Source organism: Salmo salar, chromosome 04, assembly GCF_965601325.2.
Source record: "Salmo salar chromosome 04, fSalSal1, whole genome shotgun sequence".
In the NCBI taxonomy this organism is placed as follows: domain Eukaryota; kingdom Metazoa; phylum Chordata; class Actinopteri; order Salmoniformes; family Salmonidae; genus Salmo; species Salmo salar.
This window is the reverse complement of record NC_138294.1, coordinates 41455637-41478773: the sequence shown is the minus strand read 5'-3', so window position 1 is coordinate 41478773 and position 23137 is coordinate 41455637. Positions and strand designations below refer to the sequence as shown.

The 23137-nt window shown below is 40.4% G+C and overlaps 1 protein-coding gene and 1 long non-coding RNA gene across 4 annotated transcripts in view; both read left to right on the top strand.

Annotated features, from left to right (window-relative positions):
• lhfpl6 (LHFPL tetraspan subfamily member 6) overlaps window positions 1-23137 on the top strand; it is a 61708-nt gene that overhangs the window by 37129 nt on the left and 1442 nt on the right. Inside the window, exon 3 of one of the 3 annotated variants that reach the window (XM_014195873.3) lies at window positions 19914-20037. The exons of the other annotated variants lie outside the window; for them this stretch is intronic. Coding sequence (XP_014051348.1) covers window positions 19914-20020 — 107 coding nt within the window. The 3' untranslated portion in view covers window positions 20021-20037. Of the gene's footprint in view, window positions 1-19913; window positions 20038-23137 lie in introns of those variants that run through there. 3 annotated transcript variants of the gene reach the window in all.
• LOC145878638 (uncharacterized) lies at window positions 7433-15574 on the top strand. Its single transcript, XR_014392140.1, has 2 exons — window positions 7433-14798; window positions 14920-15574. It is a non-coding gene; the product is annotated as an uncharacterized LOC145878638 (long non-coding RNA).

Here is a 23137-nt window from a genome sequence, read left to right as displayed (position 1 = left end):
TCCCCCTCGTCAATCAGTGCCTTAGACCGCTGCGCCACTCGGGAGCCCTAGACTTAGCTACAATGCTTTTAGTTAAACCAGAGACGGTATAGAAAACGAAACCACCTTGGCTTTGGTTAAACCACAGGGTTAAACCTTAACTAGTTAGCTAACGTTAGTTAGCTTCCTAGCTAACTGACGTTAACCTAGCTTGCCTCATCAATTGCTTTCTTTAAGAACAAGGACCAAATAGCTATCTACTTAAATTTCAATATTGTAATCCTAGTTGGTTAACTAGCTAGTTCGTTGTTTAGCTAGTTTCTCTACTAAAAATGAGCAAACTTACCTCTTTGTCAGCCATCATTCACCTTTCACCATCCCCATTCATCTGTGATAAAAAAAGGGCAGTAAAGCCGGATTGGTTCAAAACCTGACCAATTGCGTTTCAGTAGACTGCTACAGGCTATGTTCATTGGCTAGAATTTTCCCCTGATATAAAATTATAGTAAACAGTTGAGAGCAAAATGGATTTTGGAGAGCAAATTGGAAAATTGGTGTGAGAGGGAGAGGAGACATTGTTTGGGGATCTGGTGTATTCGGAAGAGTTCAGCAATTTCTGAGTCTTGACAAAAAACAAAAATCGCTCCTCCAATGAATTTACTACATGCAGCAATGCAGTTCTGCTCACTCAAAGTCCCACTCACAAGCTCTGAAGTTTAATTTGCGTGCACCACGCTGGCCTGCGCTCGCTGGACCATCCTTTGCTTGCTCTACCACATTTCTTCTCTCTCAACTCAAGTATTTGCTCTGGCAATGATGTTACATCTTGCTCGCATGCGCCATCTCGCTTCCGTTAGATTTTTTTATTGGATTTGACTCAATACACTTGCACTAGTCTTACTGTATTTGGAAAAAAGTACACTTGAGGTGCAGTATGCCCTTGCTCTTTAAGGAATGACTTAGCATTTTCTCTCTCATTGTGGAGGTCGTGGACCTGTCCTGTTTATTGAGGAATCCAGAAACATTAGACATTTTTTGAAGTGCATCAGGTTCAAATAAAATAAACTTTGACAGCCCTAAGGTGTCGCCTCTCCCTTAATAGTATTTGTTTTAATGCAGCCATCTGCAGCAGCTTGTATACGTGAGCCAGGATTTCACCGGCGTCTGGTAATGAATAATGAGCAGAGAAGGGTAGCAGGACACAAGACTCCCTAGCATGTTGAAAGGAGTCATATTAAAAAGTAACAGAAAACTAAACACGAAAGGGATTGGAGCCAGTAGGACTGATACTACTTCAACTTTTGTTTTTACACTTTGTGTCTTTGGCTGATTGAGTTAGCCCAGTGGTATTCAGCAAGGACCCAATTTTTTTCCGCCAGAATTTCTGGGGACCCCATTTTTTTCACAATAATTTCTCACAACCCCACCCCAAAACTAATGACACAACCTTAAAATTGTGAATTTCGATTTTTACATCAACAGATAAACTTCAATCCATTACATTTTCAAAATGAAAAGGAAACAAATACATTTTATTTTTCAAAATTATCTTTCACAAAAACGTTTGTATATTGTCCCATACAATAATCTGTACTCTTATTTTTTTGTTTAAAAAAAGCCTCAGCTTTGTCATAGAAAGTTGATGGATGATGTTTGTCTATTGCCTAAGAAGGGAAAGGCTCTAAAAAGGGTAGAAGAAGAGAGATGTTTTTCTGTTACCGCTTTGACCGGAGGCTCTATATTCACTCCAATATAGAAATGGGGAAAAACAATCACTTCAACATAACAAAGACAAGGAATTGTAGGTCAGTGGCACTAGAATTCCACACTTGACCTTTTCAGCAGAAAGACATTTCTGTTGTGACGTGAGCAAGCAGGTGTGGAGTTGAGGCCTCACCTATCTAATCTAAAGTGTGTGTGTTCTGCTCTGTGACTGGAACAAATTATGTTTTTGCGGCTGACAATAGATCTCCCTCCCTCATCCCCCCTCCCTCTCCCAATGGGGTGAGGTCACCAGGTTCTGATACAATAGCAAGGTAGGAAGTGAGCTGTTTTGACTGTCCCAGGTCAGCTTGAGGTTAAGGTTGGGTAACAGTGAAGGGTTGCTGCAGCTCCTCTGTGCCCTCCGAATTGTAATGACTTCATGCCCTGTTGGGCAGTTCAGTTAGCACAAACACTAAGGTTATCGTAGGTTAGCCACCTGAAGGGAGCTGCATTAACAATATGTTGTTATTGTGAATTCGGAGCGAACACTATTGTGTTGTTTTTGTGAAAGTCACCTCAGTTCTGCAGAATGTATAGAATGTCACTAATCAAAACAGGCTGGAATTGGAATCCCCAAAGGGAGTTGCTAAGCAGTTAAAATACACAAATAATGTCACTGTGTATCTTATTCCATTAAGACAAGGTCCTTTTCCTGTATCCAAAAATAGCACTTGGCAGCTTCATAAAAGGGCAACATCAGAGCAGCTATGACGGCATATCAGTTCTTTATTTAAGCTGATTCATACAGTAAGCAGATGGCTGTCAGAGAAATGTTATAGCCGAACTACAGTAGTGCCGTTAGGGGGCCTCGGGGTTCTGTATGAGCAATATTGTGCACTTGTTCTGTAATAATTTTGTCAAGATTCGCTTAAGCAGCTGCATGATCTATTTCAGGGAAGCAAAATCTTCAAAGTGGTTCCATTGGCACTGGCATACCTAACAGATCTTATCTGTTACAGACTGATAAATTGCCAGTAAAGTTGAGGATTTTGTATGCATTTGGCATATTCATATCAGGTCGAGGAAATAATGAAAAAGGTTCTCCTTTGAAGATTATTTCCTACCAAATTTGGAGCACTATCCTTTTCCAACCATTATGAACTCAGCAAAAAAATAAACGTCCTCTCACTGTCAACTGCATTTATTTTTAGCAAACTTAACGTGTAAATATTTGTATGAACATAAGATTCTACAACTGAGACATAAACTGAACAAGTTCCACAGACATGTGACTTACAGAAATGGAATAATGTGTCCCTGAACGAAGGGGGGTTCAAAATCAAAAGTAACAGTCAGTATCTGGTGTGGCCACCAGCTGCATTAAGTACTGCAGTGCATCTCCTCCTCATGGACTGCACCAGATTTGCCAGTTCTTGCTGTGAGATGTTACCCCACTCTTCCACCAAGGCACCTGCAAGTTCCTGGACATTTCGGGGGGGAATGGCCCTAACCCTCACTCTCCGATCCAACAGGTCCCAGACATGCTCAATGGGAATGAGATCAGGTCTCTTCGCTGGTCATGGTACAACACTGACATTCCTGTCTTGCAGGAAATCACGCACAGAACGAGCAGTATGGCTGGAGGCATTGTCATGCTGGAGGGTCATGTCAGGATGAGGCTGCAGGAAGGGTACCACATGAGGGAGGAGGATATCTTGCCTGTAATGCACAGCGTTGAGATTGCCTGCAATGACAACAAGCTCAGTCTGATGATGCTGTGACACACCGCCCCAGATCATGATGGACCCTCCACCACCAAATCGATCCTGTTCCAGAGTACAGGCCTCGGTGTAACGCTCATTCCTTCGACGATAAACGCGAATCCGACCATCACCCCTGGTGAGACAAAACCGCGACTCATCAGTGAAGAGCACTTTTTGCCAGTCCTGTCTGGTCCAGCCAGTCCCGTCTGGGTTTGTGCCCATAGGCGACGTTGTTGCCAGTGATGTCTGGTGAGGACATGCCTTACAACAGTCCTGCCTCTCTCAGCCTATTGCGGAAAGTCTGAGCACTGATGGAGGGATTGTGCATTCCTGGTGTAACTCGGGCAGTTGTTGTTGCCATCCTCTACCTGTCCCGCAGGTGTGATGTTCGGATGTACCGATCCTGTGCAGGTGTTGTTACACGTGGTCTGTCACTGCGAGGACGATCAGCTGTCCGTCCTGTCTCCCTGTAGCGCTGTCTTAGGCGTCTCACAGTACGGACATTGCAATTTATTGCCCTGGCCACATCTACATTCCTAAGGCACGTTCACGCAGATGAGCAGGGACCCTGGGCATCTTTCTTTTGGAGTTTTTCAGAGTCAGTAGAAAGGCCTCTGTAGTGTCCTAAGTTTTCATAACTGTGACCTTAATTGCCTACCGTCTGTAAGCTGTAAGTGTCTTACGACCGTTCCACAGGTGCATGTTCATTAATTGTTTATGGTTCATTGAACAAGCATGGGAACAGTGTTTAAACCCTTTACAATGAAGATCTGTGAAGTTATTTGGATTTTTACGAATTATCTTTGAAAGACAAGGGCACTGAAAAAGAGATGTTTATTTTTTTGCTGAGTTTAGAATCCATATTGCTTTTGATGTTCAGCTAAACTATTTTTCCCCAGACAGAATTGTGGGGGTTGTGTTTTCCTTTCCTACTTTCCAGCCCTTGGCCCAACCTCATTCCATGTCTCCCCATGGTCTCTTTTCCTAGAGTGAAAAGAAGGTCGTGGGAAACACTATAATACACTCGTTGCTGCAGGCAATGCCAATAGACAATGACAATTGACCTTTAATTAGTATTTTAAAAAGTCTTCAAAGATGAAGTCTTCAAAAATGAATCAGACAACGATAGATTGGTTGTGGGAAATTACTTTTGCAGCGATGTAGCAAAGCTGAAATGTGTCAGACACTGAGGATGGAAAAGTCTTACCATAATCACAGTAAGTTAGCCCAACTATTGTTATCCTTATCCCTCTAGCTAATTTCCTCATTGTTCTCCCCTTCATGCTCTCAAAGGCATATCCTTGGTTTGTTATTATCATTCACATAGCTGTGCTTAATGCAAACACTGTATCATTCCCTTATCTTTGAGAGGGCTAAAGAAGAATATAGAAAGTTGAGTCAGAGTTCATGCTGGATGAAAATATTATCTTGTTATATGGTGAAAAAGTTAGCTTGTGTCAAGTTATTAATAGTTCAAGTTGTACAGTGTATTGAGTAAAAAATAATGATCTTTCCCCACTCTGCATTGCTCACTGCATACTATGCATACAATTAGTCTTGTGAGTGGAGTAGGCCTGTTTGGGTGAGTTTTATGAGAGGAGGGCGGTGTGAAAGATGCTTCTACATCTGCTTCTACATGTGAGCAAGACAAAGGAGCTGATTGTGGACTATAGGAAAAGGAGGGAAAAACAGGCCCCCATTAACCTGTTAGGGCTAGGGGGCAGTATTGACACGGCCGGATAAAAAACGTACCCGATTTAATCTGGTTACTACTCCTGCCCAGTAACTAGAATATGCATATAATTATTGGCTTTGGATGGAAAACACCCTAAAGTTTCTAAAACTGTTTGAATGGTGTCTGTGAGTATAACAGAACTCATACGGCAGGCAAAAACCTGAGAAGATTCCAAACAGGAAGCGCCCTCTCTGACAAGTTGTTGTTCATCTTGGCTCTTTTTATTGAAGACTGAGGATCTTTGCCGTAACGTGACACTTCCTACGGCTCCCATAGGCTCTCAGAACCCGGGAAAAAGCTGAATGATATCGAGGCAGCCTCTGGCTGAAACACATTATCGCGTTTGGATAGTGGTTGGTCAGAGTACTCTGAGACTCACGCTCGTGCACGAGGGCACGAGATGTATTTATTTTCTCTCTCTTTGTACGTATACAGGCTTTCCCGGTCGGAATACTATCGCTTTTTTACGAGAAAAATGGCATAAAAATTGATTTTAAACAGCGGTTGACATGCTTCGAAGTACGGTAATGGAATATTTAGATTTTTTTTGTCACGAAATGCGCCATGCTCGTCACCCTTATTTACCCTTTCGGATCGTGTCTTGAACGCACAAACAAAACGCCGCTATTTGGATATAAGAATGGATTATTTGGGACCAAACCAACATTTGTTATTGAAGTAGAAGGCCTGGGAGTGCATTCTGACGAAGAACAGCAAAGGTAATAACATTTTTCTTATAGTAAATCTGACTTTGGTGAGTGCTAAACTTGCTGGGTGTCTAAATAGCTAGCCCTGTGATGCCGGGCTATCTACTGAGAATATTGCAAAATGTGCTTTCACCGAAAAGCTATTTTAAAATCGGACATATCGAGTGCATAGAGGAGTTCTGTATCTATAATTCTTAAAATAATTGTTATGTTTTTTGTGAACGTTTATCGTGAGTAATTTAGTAAATTCACCGGCAGTGTTCGGTGGGAATGCTAGTCACATGCTAATGTAAAAAGCTGGTTTTTGATATAAATATGAACTTGATTGAACAAAACATGCATGTATTGTATAACATAATGTCCTAGGGTTGTCATCTGATGAAGATCATCAAAGGTTAGTGCTGCATTTAGCTGTGGTTTGGGTTTATGTGACATTATATGCTAGCTTGAAAATGGGTGTCTGATTATTTCTGGCTGGGTACTCTGCTGACATAATCTAATGTTTTGCTTTCGTTGTAAAGCCTTTTTGAAATCGGACAGTGTGGTTAGATTAACGAGAGTCTTGTCTTTAAAATGGTGTAAAATAGTCATATGTTTGAAAAATTGAAGTTTTTGCATTGAATTTACTAAATTACTCACGATAAACGTTCACAAAAAACATAATTATTTTAAGAATTATAGATACAGAACTCCTCTATGCACTCGATATGTCCGATTTTAAAATAGCTTTTCGGTGAAAGCACATTTTACAATATTCTCAGTAGATAGCCCGGCATCACAGGGCTAGCTATTTAGACACCCACCAAGTTTAGCACTCACCAATATCAGATTTACTATTAGAAAAGTTTGATTACCTTTCCTGTTCTTCGTCAGAATGCACTCTCAGGACTTCTACTTCAATAACAAATGTTGGTTTGGTCCAAAATAATCCATCGTTATATCCAAATAGCGGCGTTTTGTTCGTGCGTTCTAGACACTATCCGAATGGTAAATAAGGGTCGTGCGCATGGCGCATTTCGTGACAAAAGATTTCTAAATATTTCATTACCGTACTTCGAAGCATGTCAACCGCTGTTTAAAATCAATTTTTATGCCATTTTTCTTGTAAAAAAGCGATAATATTCCGACCGGGAATCTGTGTTTCGGTAAATAGAGGAAAAAACAGAAAGACGGGGGCGGCCAGTGCACGAGCCTAAGCCCTTTGTCCTCTGATAGACCACTTAGCAAAAGCGCTCCTGTGTTTCAGCCAGGGCTTTGAATTACGTCATTCAGCTTTTTCCCGGGCTCTGAGAGCCCATTGGAGCCGTAGGAAGTGTCACGTAACAGCAGAGATCCTTTGTAATGGATAGAGATGACAAAGAAGGGCAAGAAATGGTCAGACAGGGTACTTCCTGTACAGAATCTTCTCACGTTTTGACCTGCCAAATGAGTTCTGTTATACTCACAGACACCATTCAAACAGTTTTAGAAACTTTGGAGTGTTTTCTATCCAAAGCTAATAATTATATGCATATTCTAGTTTCTGGGCAGGACTAATAATCAGATTAAATCGGGTACGTTTTTTATCCAGCCGTGAAAATACTGCCCCTAGCCATAACAGTTTAAACAACACACAGTTGTCATTCCAGCTGTCTCTATGTTGTTTGGGGCTCTTGTGTTGAGTGAACAGTTTTAAGGTCCTGTAAAGCTAGTCTTCGACAGCAGAGCCTCTTGACGGTGCGGCGCACCACCTGTTTCTGTAGAGACGTCAAGTTTAGTGAACAGTTTTAAGGTTTGGTTGTGCTGTCGAGCGACTCCGACAGAGGGCTGCCGACAGCATGCCACCTGTTCTGTAGTGAGATCAGAGAGCTGTCGGTAGGAACTCTCTCTGGGACACAACAACGGCTCGACGTTTGAACACACTCACTGCAGAGAGGGCAGCTGTTCTCGTGGGTCATCAGGCAGTTCTCCTTCCAAGACTATTTAAAATGTTTTATTTAAGCTTTATTTAACTAGGCAAGTCAGTTAACTAGGCAAGACTATTCTAAGGGGTGCACAGATAATGACTCAACTAAAAGGAATGAACTTGCCAGTCGTGAAAACTATGAGGATTGGAAGGAAAATCTGTGGTGAAAATCTGGTCAATGTTTCTTCTAAGAGCTAACATAGACATCTTGGAAATCTTATCGAAGTCTGAGAGACAAAATGTTGAAGTGTGTGTGTGTGCGTGCGTGTGTGCTCTCCTAAAGAGTGGTAGAGCTCAGGACTCTGGCTGGAGTTCTTCACTGTAGTATGCATTTCACCATCCTGATAAGTTCGGAGCTGTAGATAAATGTTTACCAAATCACTCAAGAGTCAGTATAATGTTAATTAGGCGTGACTCACTTTTCCCTAAACCTTCACACTATGCAGTAACCATTTAAAGGGACACCACCACTTTTTAACGTCCTATCATCTCAAGCACCATACCAGTGTCTACATAAGTAAAAACTTAAGTTTTCTATGTTTTGTAGTCCAAAAGATAAGAAAAGGTCCTAAGAAAATTATTGTTTAATTAAAATAGTGAAGTGTCGCTTTTAATATTCTGTGATTGTTATCTGTTTTATTTTGTTCTATTTTTCACCCTCTTTGTTTTTCCCACTTTGGTTTTGTTATCTGTATTATCTGATAACGTTCACAGACGGACCCAACCTCTATTGTATCACCTTGTTCCTTTATGGCATCACTCAGGGCATAATAACCTATAGGTCATGTTCAGGGTGTGGTTTATTCCCAGACAGGCATTTCTCTCCTACTACTCTCTCCTGCTCTCATATACTGCAGTCAGTAGTCTGTGGACATTTCGCAAAGCCTTTTAACCCAGATGAAAATGCCTTGAATGATTTGGGATTCGATTGTAAAGAGTCTAAAATGACACATACTGGATTTTCTGGGGTTGTATTCATAAGAAATGGAGGGAGACACTTAGGCATGTGTGGAATGTCTATAGAAAGGATTCAATGCATACAGACAAAAGGGGCTTAGAGAAAGACACAATGATATAGTGGGCCTGGGCTGGCAGCAAACTAAGAGGATGATTTGAATACAAGACAATGCAATGTATCTATCTATGCATGTGAGTGGTTTCTACTTGTGTCAGCTGGCTGAGTTATATTCGAAAAGTTCTTCAGAGGGCTCTTAAATAAAATACCTCTCCCTAAGCTCCCAATGAATTTGCTTTTCAATAAGAGCAAAACATAAATTCTTCTTCTTCTCAGGTCAGGGTTTCAGAATATTCTGAATAATTGCCATTCCCATAACAATATACTTTGTTAGATATAGCCTACTGCTGGTGACACTGCATTCATGCTTTCATCTGTAACTTCTTACAACCTCCCGAAAGAAACAGACAGACAGTCAAAGACAAACAGCATGTCACCATGCAGACTATCTGTGGTGTTTCTGTATTTGACTCCAGGTTATAAACCCAGACCACAGTGTCTGTGTGCGTCCCAAATGGCACCCTATTCTCTATAGAGTGCAATACTTTTAAACCAGAGTACTATGGGCCCTGATCAAAAGTAGTGCACTATATAAGGAATAGGGTGCTATTTGGGACACCGCCCAAAGTCCTCCTGCCACATGCTCCAGTTGCTTGGACCTCCACTATCATCTCACATCACACCTTCAAATCAACACTTTCAGTCTGGTTTAGCTACTACCATCACTGTTAAAAAATACACAGTCAGTTAGAGGGACATTTACTGCACATAAAGTGAGATACGGTGGTGTCCAACTTTTCACACAGTTTGAAAAGGAAGTAGCTATATAATTTCACAAAAACAATCCTGACACCTTTTCATGTGGTAAATCAATAAGCTACAGCTGGCAGGATCATGCACAGTGCCTTCAGTTCAGTGCCTTCAGAAAGTATCCACATCCCTTGACTTATTTCCACATTTTGTTGTGTTACAGCCTGAATTTAAAATGGATTAAATTGAGATGTCTTTGTCACTGGCCTACACACAATATAGTGGAATTATATTTTAGGATTTTTTTTTAAACAAATTATTTAAAAATGAAAAGCTGAAATGTCTTGAGTCAATAAGTATTCAACCCCTTTGTTATGGCAAGCCTAAATACGTTCAGGAGTAACAATTTGCGTAACAAATCGCATAATAAGGTGCATGGACTCACTCTGTGTGCAATAATAGTGCATATTATGATTTTCGAATAACTACCTCGTTTCTGTACCTCACACACAATTATCTGTAAAGTCGAGCAGTGAACGAAGGACACCTATTTGTAGATGGTTTAAAAATGTTTTTAAAAACAGACATTGAATATCCCATTGAGCATGGTGAAGTTATTAATGACATTTTGGATAGTGTATCTATAAATCCAGTCACTACAAAGATACAGGCGTCCTTCCTAACTCAGTTGCTGGAGGGGAAGGAAACCGCTCATGGATTTCACCATGAGGCCAATGGTGACTTTAAGACAGTTACAGAGTTCAACGACTGTGATAGGAGAAAACTGAGGATGGATGAACAAGATTGTAGTTACTCTACAATAGTAACCTAATTGAGAGAGTGAAAAGAAGGAAGCTTGTACAGAACAAAAATATTCCAAAACATGCATCCGGTTTGCAACAAGGCACTAAAGAAACACTGCATACAATGTGGCAAAGAATTAACATTTTGTCCTGAATACAAATTGTTATGTTTAGAGCAAAACCTAATACAACACATTACTGAATACAACTCACACTATTTTCAAGCATAGGGATGGCTGCATCATGTTATGGGTATGCTTGTAATTGTTAAGGACTGAGTAGTTTTCCAGGATAAAAAAGAAATGGAATGGAGCTAAGCACAGGCAAAATCCTAGAGGAAAACTTGTTTCAGTCTGCTTTCCACTAGACAATAGCAGATGATTTCGCCTTTCAACAGTACAATAACCTAAAACACAAGGCCAAATCTACACTGGAGATGCTTACCAAGACTGTGAATGAATTAAATCTGCTTTGAAATCTATGGCAAGACTTAAATGTCTGTCTAGCAATGATCAACAACCAATTTGACAAATATTATACAATCCAGGTGTGCAAAGCTCTAAGAGATTTACCCAGAAAGACTCACAGCTGTAATCGCTACCAAAGGTGATTCTAACATGTATTAACTCAGGGGGTTGAATACTTATGTAAATAAGATACTTATAGGTATTTTATTTTCATGAATGTTTTACATATGTTAGAATTTCTCTTCCACTTTGACATAACTATGTTTTTGTGTAGATCGTTGACAAAAAATTACAATTAAATAAGTTTTAATCCCACCTTGTAACACAACAAAATGTTGAAAAAGTTGAGGGGTGTACTTTCTGAAGGCACTGTGAGTATTTCACACTACAGTGGTTCCTCCTTTAAAAGTTGCGGCACACCTTGCGGGCTGCTGCAGCATTCTGTGGCACGTTATCTATTTGTCAGCCATTTCTTTTGTTAATGCAAGTTATTGCTAGTTTGACCACCAGAGGGCATCTTTGAGAAGCATTTGATAGTCTTCCATATTGCAGGCATGCGGGAGACAGGGGCTCAATCCCCCAATGGGGAGGAAGGAGTAGGCTGTCCTTGTAAATAAGAATTAGTTCTTAATTCTTAGGGATAGACCCCTTTTTTCCCCAATTTTCACCTAAAATGACATACCCAAATCTAACTGCCTGTAGCTCAGGCCCTGAAGCAAGGATATGCATATTCTTGGTACCATTTGAAAGGAAACACTTTGAAGTTTGTGGAAAGGTGAATTGAATGTAGGAGAATATAACACAATAGATCTGGTAGAAGAAAATACAAAGAAAAACAACAACTGTTTTTTTGTATTTTTTTCAACCACCATCTTTGAAATGCAACAGAAAGGTCCCAAATTTAGCCATCACTCTGGTTGTAATTCCGATGGTGTCCCACAAGTGGGTAGCAGTGTATGTGCAAAGTTTCAGATTGATAACTTGAAGTATGAGCAAGCTACATGACATTTAGTGTGAAGTCACCCAGGTTCATTTGGGCAAATCGTGAATGACACATTTACATTTACATTACATTTTTCTGCAAGAATAGCGTCAAATCTGTATACTTGGAATTGATTTAGCTTTTCCAGTATTAGTAGCCATATTGTAAGTTCAACATTTGCAAAACACCCAGTTGTCATAACTTCATAACTCTCCATATTTTAAGCAATTTTTGTCCAAAAGGAAAAGGCTTGCAGTCGCACAAGGTTAGCAGCAAAATTGTGTGACAGATACAGGGTTCTGCATACTCCGGTAGAGCCCAGCTCATTGGCTATCTAGCCAGCTTTGTTTGACCCCGATTGGTGCTTATTTGACAAAGTTATAGTCAATCAAAGTGAAGACCACCCGTATCATCGGCGTGCCATGAAGGCGTCGCACTCTGACCAGATTTGGTGTCCTATAGGATATACTACACTCCTAATGATATAGTGAAGTCTGGTTACATTCTAGGATCTCTGAGGAATAAATATGAATGTCATTTTACTGGTTGAAACAATGTTTAAGGTTAGATTTTCACAGATTCCTTTCTTTGCAAATTGGACGAGTGGAAATACAAAATCGATTGTGTATGCTATATGGACCTTTTTAGGATATGAAAAATGATTTTATCTAACAAAACAACACTTCATGTTATCTCTGGGACCCTTGGGATGATAAATCAGAGCAAGATTTCAGAATGTAAGTACACACACAGAATGTAAGTACACAGCGTAGCTAGCAAATTGTCAGCCAACATAAACGTGTAAGGTAACTTATTTGAAAAGTCATTACTTTATTACATTGAGTAGCAAGCTACCGCGAGAACGCGCTCTATTGACTTTGCGGCTTGAGCATGCTTTTGGTGCACTGTCGATAGCGCACTGGACTTCAGGCAAGAAGGTTGAGGGTTAGAAACCTGCTCCCTGCTTGTTTCATTTGAAGTCCTGCACATTTATCAGTTGATTATGTGGTTTATATTGCCCATTCATTGTCAGTTAGAGACACAGTAGTGCATTGGGACCCAAAAGTATAATCAATGCTCTAACTCCCCCATGGTCGTTAGGGCAAATCTGGTCTATGATAGGACGTTTTTTTTTCACACCTAGCTCGGCTATTCTTTAGTAAATGTTGAATAGTCTATTGTTCCGCTATTAGCACCCCTCTCCAACTTGCAACAAATTAATGTATTTTTGTCGAGAGCAAAACTTTTTTATTTTCAAGTCACAAATAATTTTTCTGAAAGCAAAAACGAGGCTTCAAAGTGAAAACATTTTTTGCAGTCAAATATTTTGTAATAGAGAGCAAAAGTTTATGCATTTTATTCCCCCAAAATATTTTCAGAACAAAAAATGTATTTGAAAACAAAACTCGCTATCAACCGTCCTCCATTTTGGCCATTTTTTTGAGTGTCAGTTTGGCTACAACCAATACTGTTCAGCTTTTCTTTCCGATACAAAGGAAGTCATAGCGGACACCTACGAAGAAGGACTGTGTGATGATGGCATCTCAGGTAAGCAGCACTGGGCGTTCTTCCATCCAACTTCTACATATCTAGTAGTTAGCTCCTACAACAGTGTCGGTTAGTAACATTCTACTATATTACATACATACCGTATAATGATAAATCATGCAATTATTATTCTCAAACTAACCAAAAGCATTTAGCTACGAATGCCTGTTCTTACCATTTTCAGCTGAATTAATCAAACTTTCTTTCATGGCAACTCATAAGCAGGCCATGTCCTATTTGTTTCATAGTCGATATATAATCATATTTCATGACAGTGTAACGGTTAGCTTTTTTTTACAGAAGGATGAAAGAACACAATATGTCTGTCAGGGAATGCTATTCTGATATGTCAGATGAAGAGTTAGACCAGAAAGTCAGCACCATTAAGGCAAGGATGCCCCATCCCCATGCTGCACCCCTGTCTCTCATCCACATTGATACAAATCATAAATTGGTATTAAGGTATTAAGATGTATAATGTCTCCATCAAATCTAAGAAGTTATTTTAACTTTTTTTATTCTTACTTATTCCTAGACAAATTTTCAATGATGTATGAAATTGGAATTGTTCTTCATCAACTGGTAATACATAAATAATGAAGCAGGTTAATAGGTTAAACATTTCACTTTTATTCTAATGCTTTTTTTCACGATACTACAGGTAGTATATTATTTTGTATACATATTGCATATTTCCCATCACCTATTGAACAACCACAATACCAGTCTGGTGTTAAGCTTTCTGTGCTGTATTGACGCATCCAGAAAATGACATCTGCTGCTTTAGATTGAAAGTCATGTCTCAGTTATTGTTTTCATATCTACAAAAAATAAGATATTTTCTTTACTTTCAGAGTGCCGAGCTGATAAAGGAGTCGAAAATGTAGATTTTTCCAAACGTTCACTGTCCGAGGAACAGGCCATGGAAGCTTTATTGCTGGCAAAAGTGTCCATAACCAGAGGTAATTAAACTGTTCTGTGTACTTTTTCTCTCTTCCTCTCTGCCTGTCTTGTTGTACATGGTACCTGTCTCACATGCATAGTTTAGAGGAAGAAGGATACCTTGACCTGTCGAATTCTATCCACCTCTTATGTGTGGGATATGTGTTCCTACCTCGTCTGCGGGCAGATCTGCAGCATTTCACAGAGAGTTGGAATAATCACCCTTTAAGTACAGAGGCGAACCTGACGCCTCACCAGTTGTGGAATATCGGAATGCTCCAAACATCTGGCACATTTTGGTTTTTGCCTTAACACTACACAGCTGATTCAAATGATCAAGTCATCACCAAGCTTAAAGTGGTATTTATGTCTAATAATGACATTATCTTCTATTGTTTGTCCTCATGTGTCTGTTTTTCAGCATAAAGTACTCTGTAGCCACTTAGTGTGGACACCAGGTGAGACCACACACACACACACACACACACACACACACACACACACACACACACACACACACACACACACACACACACACACACAATAACAGTCTCTCCCCCTTCTCCCTAAATCCTCTAGGTTATATCAGCTGTGTTGGTGAACCCCTCCCGCATCTGAACTGGCTGACACAGAGGGCACAGCATGATCATAAGTGAGAGGTCAGGTCAACAGGAAGTATTATTAAAGAGATGCTTTACCTTGAAATAGAGATGTAGTAGTCCCAAAGTTAATGTTCCAAGGTCAGTTTTGCATTTCACCTCCTGACGATTATGATGACTGACCGTGTTAGAATAAAAAAAAAAAAAAAAAAAGGCTTAATCGTGCCCTCTCTCTATCCATCTGTCTCTTGTCTGCAGTTATGTTTTGATGTGCGAGAGGAAGCCAGTCCCGTCATCGCCACCTCACCCGCTCTTAAGATAACCTTCGGGCCAACTGGGGGCCCAAGGCTGGTTAGGAGACACCGCTAGAGACACTGTAATTGTGATGAACTGAGAGAATATTTAGGTAGCACTGTAATTCATTAATCATATGCTGTCAGCCTCTGTTCTTACCCCTTTCCCTTTCTGTCTTCTACACCGTCTCTCTTCCTCGTTTTATAATGCACACCATATGTGCATTGAAGTACAGATTGAACTTGTATTTATAATATTACAATTATCATAAGTAGAATGCATGTATTATATATTTATAACACCTGGATAATGAACTTCTTTCAATAAAGCGTTTCACATTCTCCACTGGTTGAAATGAAGTATCTCATTGAAATACTATCCAGTGTCCTCAGATTAATTCAGATGAAGGGAGTTAGATATGCATAGTTTTGTTTCTGTATATATGAATTACAAATCAGCCTTTACTTAAATCATGTTTCAAGTCTATTGCATAGTTACAGCATCATTCAAATAATGGAGTTTGATACACCTGGTGTTGGATATGACTGAAAAAGAATGTCTCACAGAGATTCATACCTGAACCACACCTTTATTTGCCAAGGAAGAGTACATGATCAGTGAATGTATTCAATGTACAGGCTACAATGTGGGGATCTCATGCGTGGTAATAACTACAGTACATGTATATAGAACTTGCTTCCTTGGCACAATCAAGTTATTATATTCTACTCAATCCATAGGCTTCATTAATGCCATTCAGTCTTGAAGTTGATACAACAACTATGATAGCTGTAGCTAGCTACACATGCATACTGTAGCTAGCTACACATGCATAGGCATACAGTTATTTGTATCCTCCACTACGCAATAACAAGTAAATAGTTAGCTAGCTATGTTACTTCAGCTGCATTGCATGGCAAGGTAAGCTTACACAATTGTACATTCAATTTGCAGTAAATGCTTTGGCTAGCTAGATTCTTTACATCCTCTGTTTCCCGAGACGACAGCCTGGTTTGCTGGTTTTCTCAGGAGTCCCTAAAACATAGCCAGATTATGCTGCATATGATATTGAGCAGTGACGCTGTAGGTATGATCGAGGCATAAGTGTCGCTTTATTCGTGTCTAACTAGCTAACATTGAAAATAGGCACTAGTTGGTTACTAGTCCAACGCTCTAACCACTAGGCTACCTGCCGCCCTGTGCAATTCACTATCTACAAGCAAACACCTTATGATTTGTATTTGTAAATCGAGGGCCTTAAGTAAAATGACTGCCATAAAGATTTGCACATAGGAGAGATATGCGCAAACATGACAGATATGGCAAACCTGCAACTTTATATTTGGAAGCGCTTAGGTCACCGCACTTTTGGCAGGGATTTAACGACAAGAAAAACACTAGAAGTTCTCACGCGTAGACAAGAAGTTCTCACACATAGAAAACAAGTTCTCACGGTAGAAAGCGATTTGTAGTCATTGAAAAAAGGTTTGTACCCGTAGAAAGCGATTTCTATAAACTGCTGGCAGCCTCTCGTTCGGCCATTTTGATGCCTGCCTTTCAAGGCTGCATAAATTATAGTATTTTAACCCTAATATTGTCACGTCCTGACCATAGTGAGTGTTATTTTCTATGGTAGAATAGGTTAGGGCGTGACAGGGGGTGTTTGTCTGGGTTTTGTATGTCTATGTTTTGGTTCTAGGTTTGCATTTCTATGTTGGTGGTGTTTGGCATGAACTCCAATTAGAGGCAGCAGGTTGTCATTGTCTCTAATTGGAGGTCCTATTTAAGTTAGGTTTGTCCCACAGGTGTTTGTGGGTGATTGTTCTTCGTGAGGTTTTTGTTCCTCCAGCGTCACGGTTTGTTGTTTTGTATATACTTGTAATGTTTAATGGTTGCATTCGGTTTCACTGTGTCACATCCTGACCAGTTAAGGGGTTATTTGTTATTGTAGTTTGGTCAGGACGTGGCAGGGGAATGTGTTTGTTTTATGTGGTTTGGGGTTTGTTAGTATATGTGTTTATGTAGAGGGGTGTTGGTTTAGAGTATTCCGGGGTTTTTGGTTATGTTCTATGTTTTGTATTTCTAGGATCTGTCTATGTTGTGTATTTCTTTGTGTTGGCCTGGTATGGCTCTCAATCAGGAACAGCTGTACATCGTTGTTACTAATTGAGAGTCATACTTAGGTAGCCCTGTTTCACCTGTCCCTTTGTGGGAAGTTGATGTTGCACTGCTGTGTGTTAGCCTGCAATACTGTTCGATCGTTTTCTTGTTTTGTTTGTTACGTGTTCAAAATAAATTTGATTTTGATTTGATTTGATGAGCACTCAACCCGCTGCGCCTTGGTCCATTACGTACGACGACCGTTACACACTAATTTAATAAAACATGTGGAACTACGAAAACGCTGCATCTTGGTCCGCTCCTTCAAACTGCCATGACAAATATGTTAACCATATTTGTACCCATACTATGTCCAACGTAAATAATCAAAACCATAGCCCTAGATTACTCTATATTTGCAACATTATTGCGGTGTACACCCGTTCATCACCCAAATAGTTGAATTAGCTGGCCAGTGTGATAGCACATGTCATACATTGTAAGTGATTATAATCCATCTGCTGTCTCATGTTGCACAGACGATGAGCATTAAGGAGACAAGTATTCCTGAGGCCTCTAACTATTTCCCCAGGAGAGGCATGTAAAAGGTAGAGGGGAGGTGTAGGATATGGGATCAGACTTTGTAACAGTATTGCTTCAGTCCCTCTCCTCGCCCCATCCTGTGCTTGAACCAGGGACCCTCTACACACATCGACAAGTCACCGTCAAAGCATCGTTACCCATTGCTCAACAACATTCCGCAGCCCTTGCAGAGCAAAGGAAACACCTACTTCATTGAAACGCTATTAGCGCACACCGCTAACTAACTAGCCATTTCACACCGGTTACACTCACCCACTTGTTTCCGCACCAACGACTGATCCTGGTCAACAGCATTATTGGATCAACTTTTTTTATAGACTACAAATCGCTTTCTATGCGTGCTAACTTTTTTATACGCGTGATAACTGTTTTCTACGACTACAAATCGATTTCTGCCATGAGAACGTTTTTCTAGGTATGAGAACTTGTCTTTTTGTTCTCATTGAATCCCTGACAAAAGTCCAGTGACCTAAACTCTTCCAAATATGGAGTTGCAGGTTTGCCATATCTGTCATGTTTGTGCATATCTCTCCTATGTGCATATCTTTATGGCAGTCATTTTACTTAAGGCCCTCGATTTACAAATACAAATCAAAATGTGTTTGTTTGTGGATAGTGAACAGCATTTGTGGATAGCGATTTACATTTGTGGAAAATGATTTACATTTGTGGAAAGTGATTTACATTTGTGGATTGGTGATTTACATTTGTGGAAAGTGATTTACATTTGGCATGATATTGATCCCGTATATTATGGCCTTTCTCTTGCATTTCAAAGATGATAAAAAAAATTGAAAACGCATGTTTATTTCTTTGTATTGTCTTTTACCAGATCTAATGTTATATTCTACATTAATTTCACATTTCCACAAACTTCAAAGTGTTTCCTTTAAAAAGGTATCAATAATATGCATATCCTTGTTTCAGGTCCTGGTGGACCATTCTTGATACACACGTGAAACTGTTAAGCGTGAAAAACCCAACAGTGTTGCAGTTCTTGACACAAACAGGTGCGACTGGCACCTACTACAATACCCCATTAAATAGCTTGTCTTACCCATTCACCCTGAATGACACACTTACACAATCCATGTCTCAAGGCTTAAAAATCGTTCTTTAACATGTCTCCTCCCATTCATCTACACTGATTTGAAGTGGATTTAACAAGTGACATCAATAAGGGATCATAGCTTTCACCTGGTCAGTCTATGTCATGGAAAGAGCAGGTGTTCTTAATGTCTTGTACAATCAGTGTAAATCTACACAGAGCACGTCAACATGCCTTGTCTTCTGCTGACAATTACATCATCAAAATGTGTTGTAGCCAAAATAATGTAAAGGGCTGTCTGGTAGCCTCAATAAATAGACAATGATTTGTAGTCAAAGTCATTGCACTACTATATGTACATATCTACCTCAATTTCCTTGTACCCCTGCACATCGACTTGATACTGGTACCCCATGTATATAGTCAAGCTATCATTGCTCATTGTGTATTTATTCCTCGTGTTACATTTTTTTCCATTATATATTTTTTTTACTTGACTTGAGACTTGACTTGAAAAACTTGTCTTGACTTGACTTGCCCTTAGAATGCACGACTTGGACTTGACTCAACCCATTCTACTTGGGACTCAACTTGAGACTCGGAGCTTGTGACTTGAGACTTGCTTGTGACTCGAATAATAGTGAACTGGTCCCACCTCTGCTACAGACCATCAGTAACATTTCTACCTACTAACCCTAGCTCTAGCCGTAACCCTTATCCTAACCCTAAACTTAACCCTAGCACTAACCTTAACCCTTACCATAACCCTTATTTTAAACTTAACCCTGACCTTACATATTGTGTCAAGGTATTACTTTCCCAGTCACAGAGATGTGGATGTAGGAGAGAATGGATTTTTAGAGACCAATGGTACCTGGTAAGACTTATTACTACCTGACTTTTCTCTGTCTGTATTTTCTTCCCTGCAGGTACCACCAGTCTTCTCAGTAGGGTTAGGGCTACCCTGCCCACCATGAATAGTGGCTACCTGAAGTTCACAGCACGAGTCTGTAGTTGGAGACATCTGTGTATCTGAATAAAGCATGCATTTTACTTTTGTGGCCTGATTTATTTACCCTCCTCTAAACCTGTTCCACTGTTTCAAACCCCTCACCAAAGTTATGAATCGAATAATGACAAGGACGTGCAGTTGGCCTGTTTTTATACTTTTGTTTAATAAAACATTTAATATATTATATATCTTGCGAATCCTCAACCTCCAGGAACCCCACGTAGTGCCCACCAGGAAAGGGGAATTTGCTCCTGGTGGAGCTGACAACACATGCCACAGCACCACTTGGGGTTCTGGCCCCAGCCACTATCCTCGCATGACCCACTCCAGGCACCAGAAGGCAGGCAGAATTGTCTACAAAGAACTAAACAAATATCTGTCGGGCACCATAGATAGCAAGACATTCATGTCCCTCACCTGGTAACAGGTTCTGTCTCTCCCGATACCATCATTGCCATTGATAATTGCAATATGTGGGGCTGGGGGATTTTTTTAAATGAATGGGTAGGTTTGAATGGGTGAAAATAAAAAGTGACATTCCTTCCAGTTATGCTACATCCTCCACACAAAACGTTGAATGAACATGTCTTTATACAAAGCCATGGGCTTTTCAGAAAGGTATGAGTACATCAGTATGGGAAAGTTTGTTTGGTAGCTAGCTAAATTGTTTCATTACTTTTTCACAATGTAGCTAGCTATTCGTATGGAAATGAATTAATGTAAGGTTAACGTGACCTGGTGACGCAAGTCAGCTAGCTAGGTAGAACCAGTCTAGCTAGCTACCGTGGCTAGTTAGCTGGCTACTGCCAGCTAGTTACTATCACGTTTGAAGGTAAGACCCAGGTGCAGACAATGTCAAAGTAACAAAAGTGTATTAATTCGAATACAGGCAGGCAAAGGTACAGGATGGCAGGCAGGGTCAGGGCAGGTAGGGGTCGGTAATCCAAAGTAGAGGGCAAAGGTACAGGACAGCAGGCAGGCTCAGGGTTAGGGCAGGCAGAAAGGACAAAACCGGGAAAACTAGAAAAACAGGAAAATAGACAAGGCAGGATGAAGGAGAAAAACGCTGGTAGGTTTGAGGAACAAAATGAACTGGCAACAGACAAAGAGAGAACACAGGTATAAATACACAGGGGATAGATAATGGGGAAGATGGGCGACACCTGGAGGGGGTGGAGACAATCACACAGACAGGTGAAACAGATCAGGGCGTGACAAGTTACTAATGCTAGTTAGCTAGACTGGTTCTAGCTAACGTTAGCTAACTTATGTGCAGCAAAGGAACTTGTCAAAAAAGTAATGAATTTAATGAAATAACAAACCTGATGGACATCTGTCCTCCCGCTCCCTCTGGTCTGGGCTGCTTACTACAGTTCCTCTTCAGCATGTGGAAGGTGGAAAGTATACCTTTGTCAGTGTGGGGTGCAATGCTGGGGTGGGCGAGGAGGCATGCATGCTCCTCAATTTCTGTTAGCAGTCCCTGCCCTTGTACACACTCCTGACAGCAGAGGCATTCCTCCTCTGTGGCCATCACCGGTCGGAGAGGTAGCTATGGCTATAATGTTACTAGCTAGTTGTTGGTCACTGGGAAGGGACATTCAACTCTGGAGCCTTCTAGCTAACAACAGTTAGCTAGCTAGCTACCTAGCTACAACATAAGCTAACAGAAACATATTAAATTAAAGCATTCTGATTTGAATTCAATTGTGAATATTGCTAACAATTTAACAAAATATATATAGCGTCAATGATGTCAGAATATAACGTTATGTAGTTAGCTAGTTAGCTAATAACTTATGCCGCTAGCTACTGGTTGCTAACGGTGCCAATTAGTCTAGACAAGAGAACGACGTCACATTCCTCAACATAGACTAAATAGATTTCCAATCAAGACATTCTACATTCTCACGTTAACTGAGACTGTATGATCTATAAACCTAATTGTGTCTATCTTTTCTGTTTCTCCTCCAACAAAATATAATTATTAGCTGTTAGCATTTTATCCTTTCCTGTGATTCGAGTGTCATTTCTTAAATGTCTCCTGAGGTCTCGCTTATGGCATAATGCTAATATTTCGACCCCCCTTTTTGACAGAAAACTAGCAAACAGACGTGGCGCCATCGGCTGACCATTTAGGGAATGGAGTTCTCAGCTGAGGTGTCAAATTTTGTTCAAGAATATGGGTATTGACAGAGGAAGGGGAAAAACTCACTTTAGTTAAGATGCATTGGCCAATCAAAACACATCGTTGCGTCTATACTAAATTCCAAAATGACACTACATTATTTTTTTACGCCCTTTTTCTCCCCAATTTTGTAATATCCAATTACGATCTTGTCTCATCGCTGCAACTCCCCAATCAAGCTCGAGAGAGAGGCGAAAGTCGAGTCATGTGTCCTCTGAAACATGACCTGCCAAGCCACACTGCTTCTTAACACCAGCTCGCTTAACCCCGGAAGCCAGCTGCACCAATATGTCAGAGGAAACACCGTTCAACTGACAACCGAAGTCAGCTTGCAGGCAACTGGCCTACCACAAGGAGTCGCTAGAGAGCGATGAGCAAAGCAAACCCCCTCGAGTCGCTAGAGAGCGATGAGCCAAGCAAAGCCCCCCCTGTCAAACCCTCCCCTAACTCGGACGCTGGCCTAATTGTGCGCCATGCTATGGTACTCGCAGTCACGGCCAGTTGTGACACAACCCCCAGGCTGTAGTGACGCCGTAACACTGCGATGCAGTGCCTTAGACACTACATTATTTACCATTCATTGCTGTTGGGCAAACATAATCTGAAACAACCAAAATAAACTGCAAATGCATTCAACAAGTTTGTCGAGTCACAAGCTTGATGTAGTCATTGCGTGCTAAGAATATGGGACCAAATGCTAAATTTAATACTATAAGTGAATTAGTCCAAATTCTTATGACACCTTCAAATGGGGGGACTAGATAAATAAAATGCATTAATTTGTAAATGGTAAAACAGATATGTATGAAAATACCCTCAAATAAAAGGTTACGTTCTGTACTGGTTCCTCATATAACACATTTGATATCAAATCCACAATGCTGGAGTAAAAGTTTTGCCTTCACTGCCCACATAAATATGTTGGGAAGTGTTCGTAGGCTCTTGATGAAAGTACC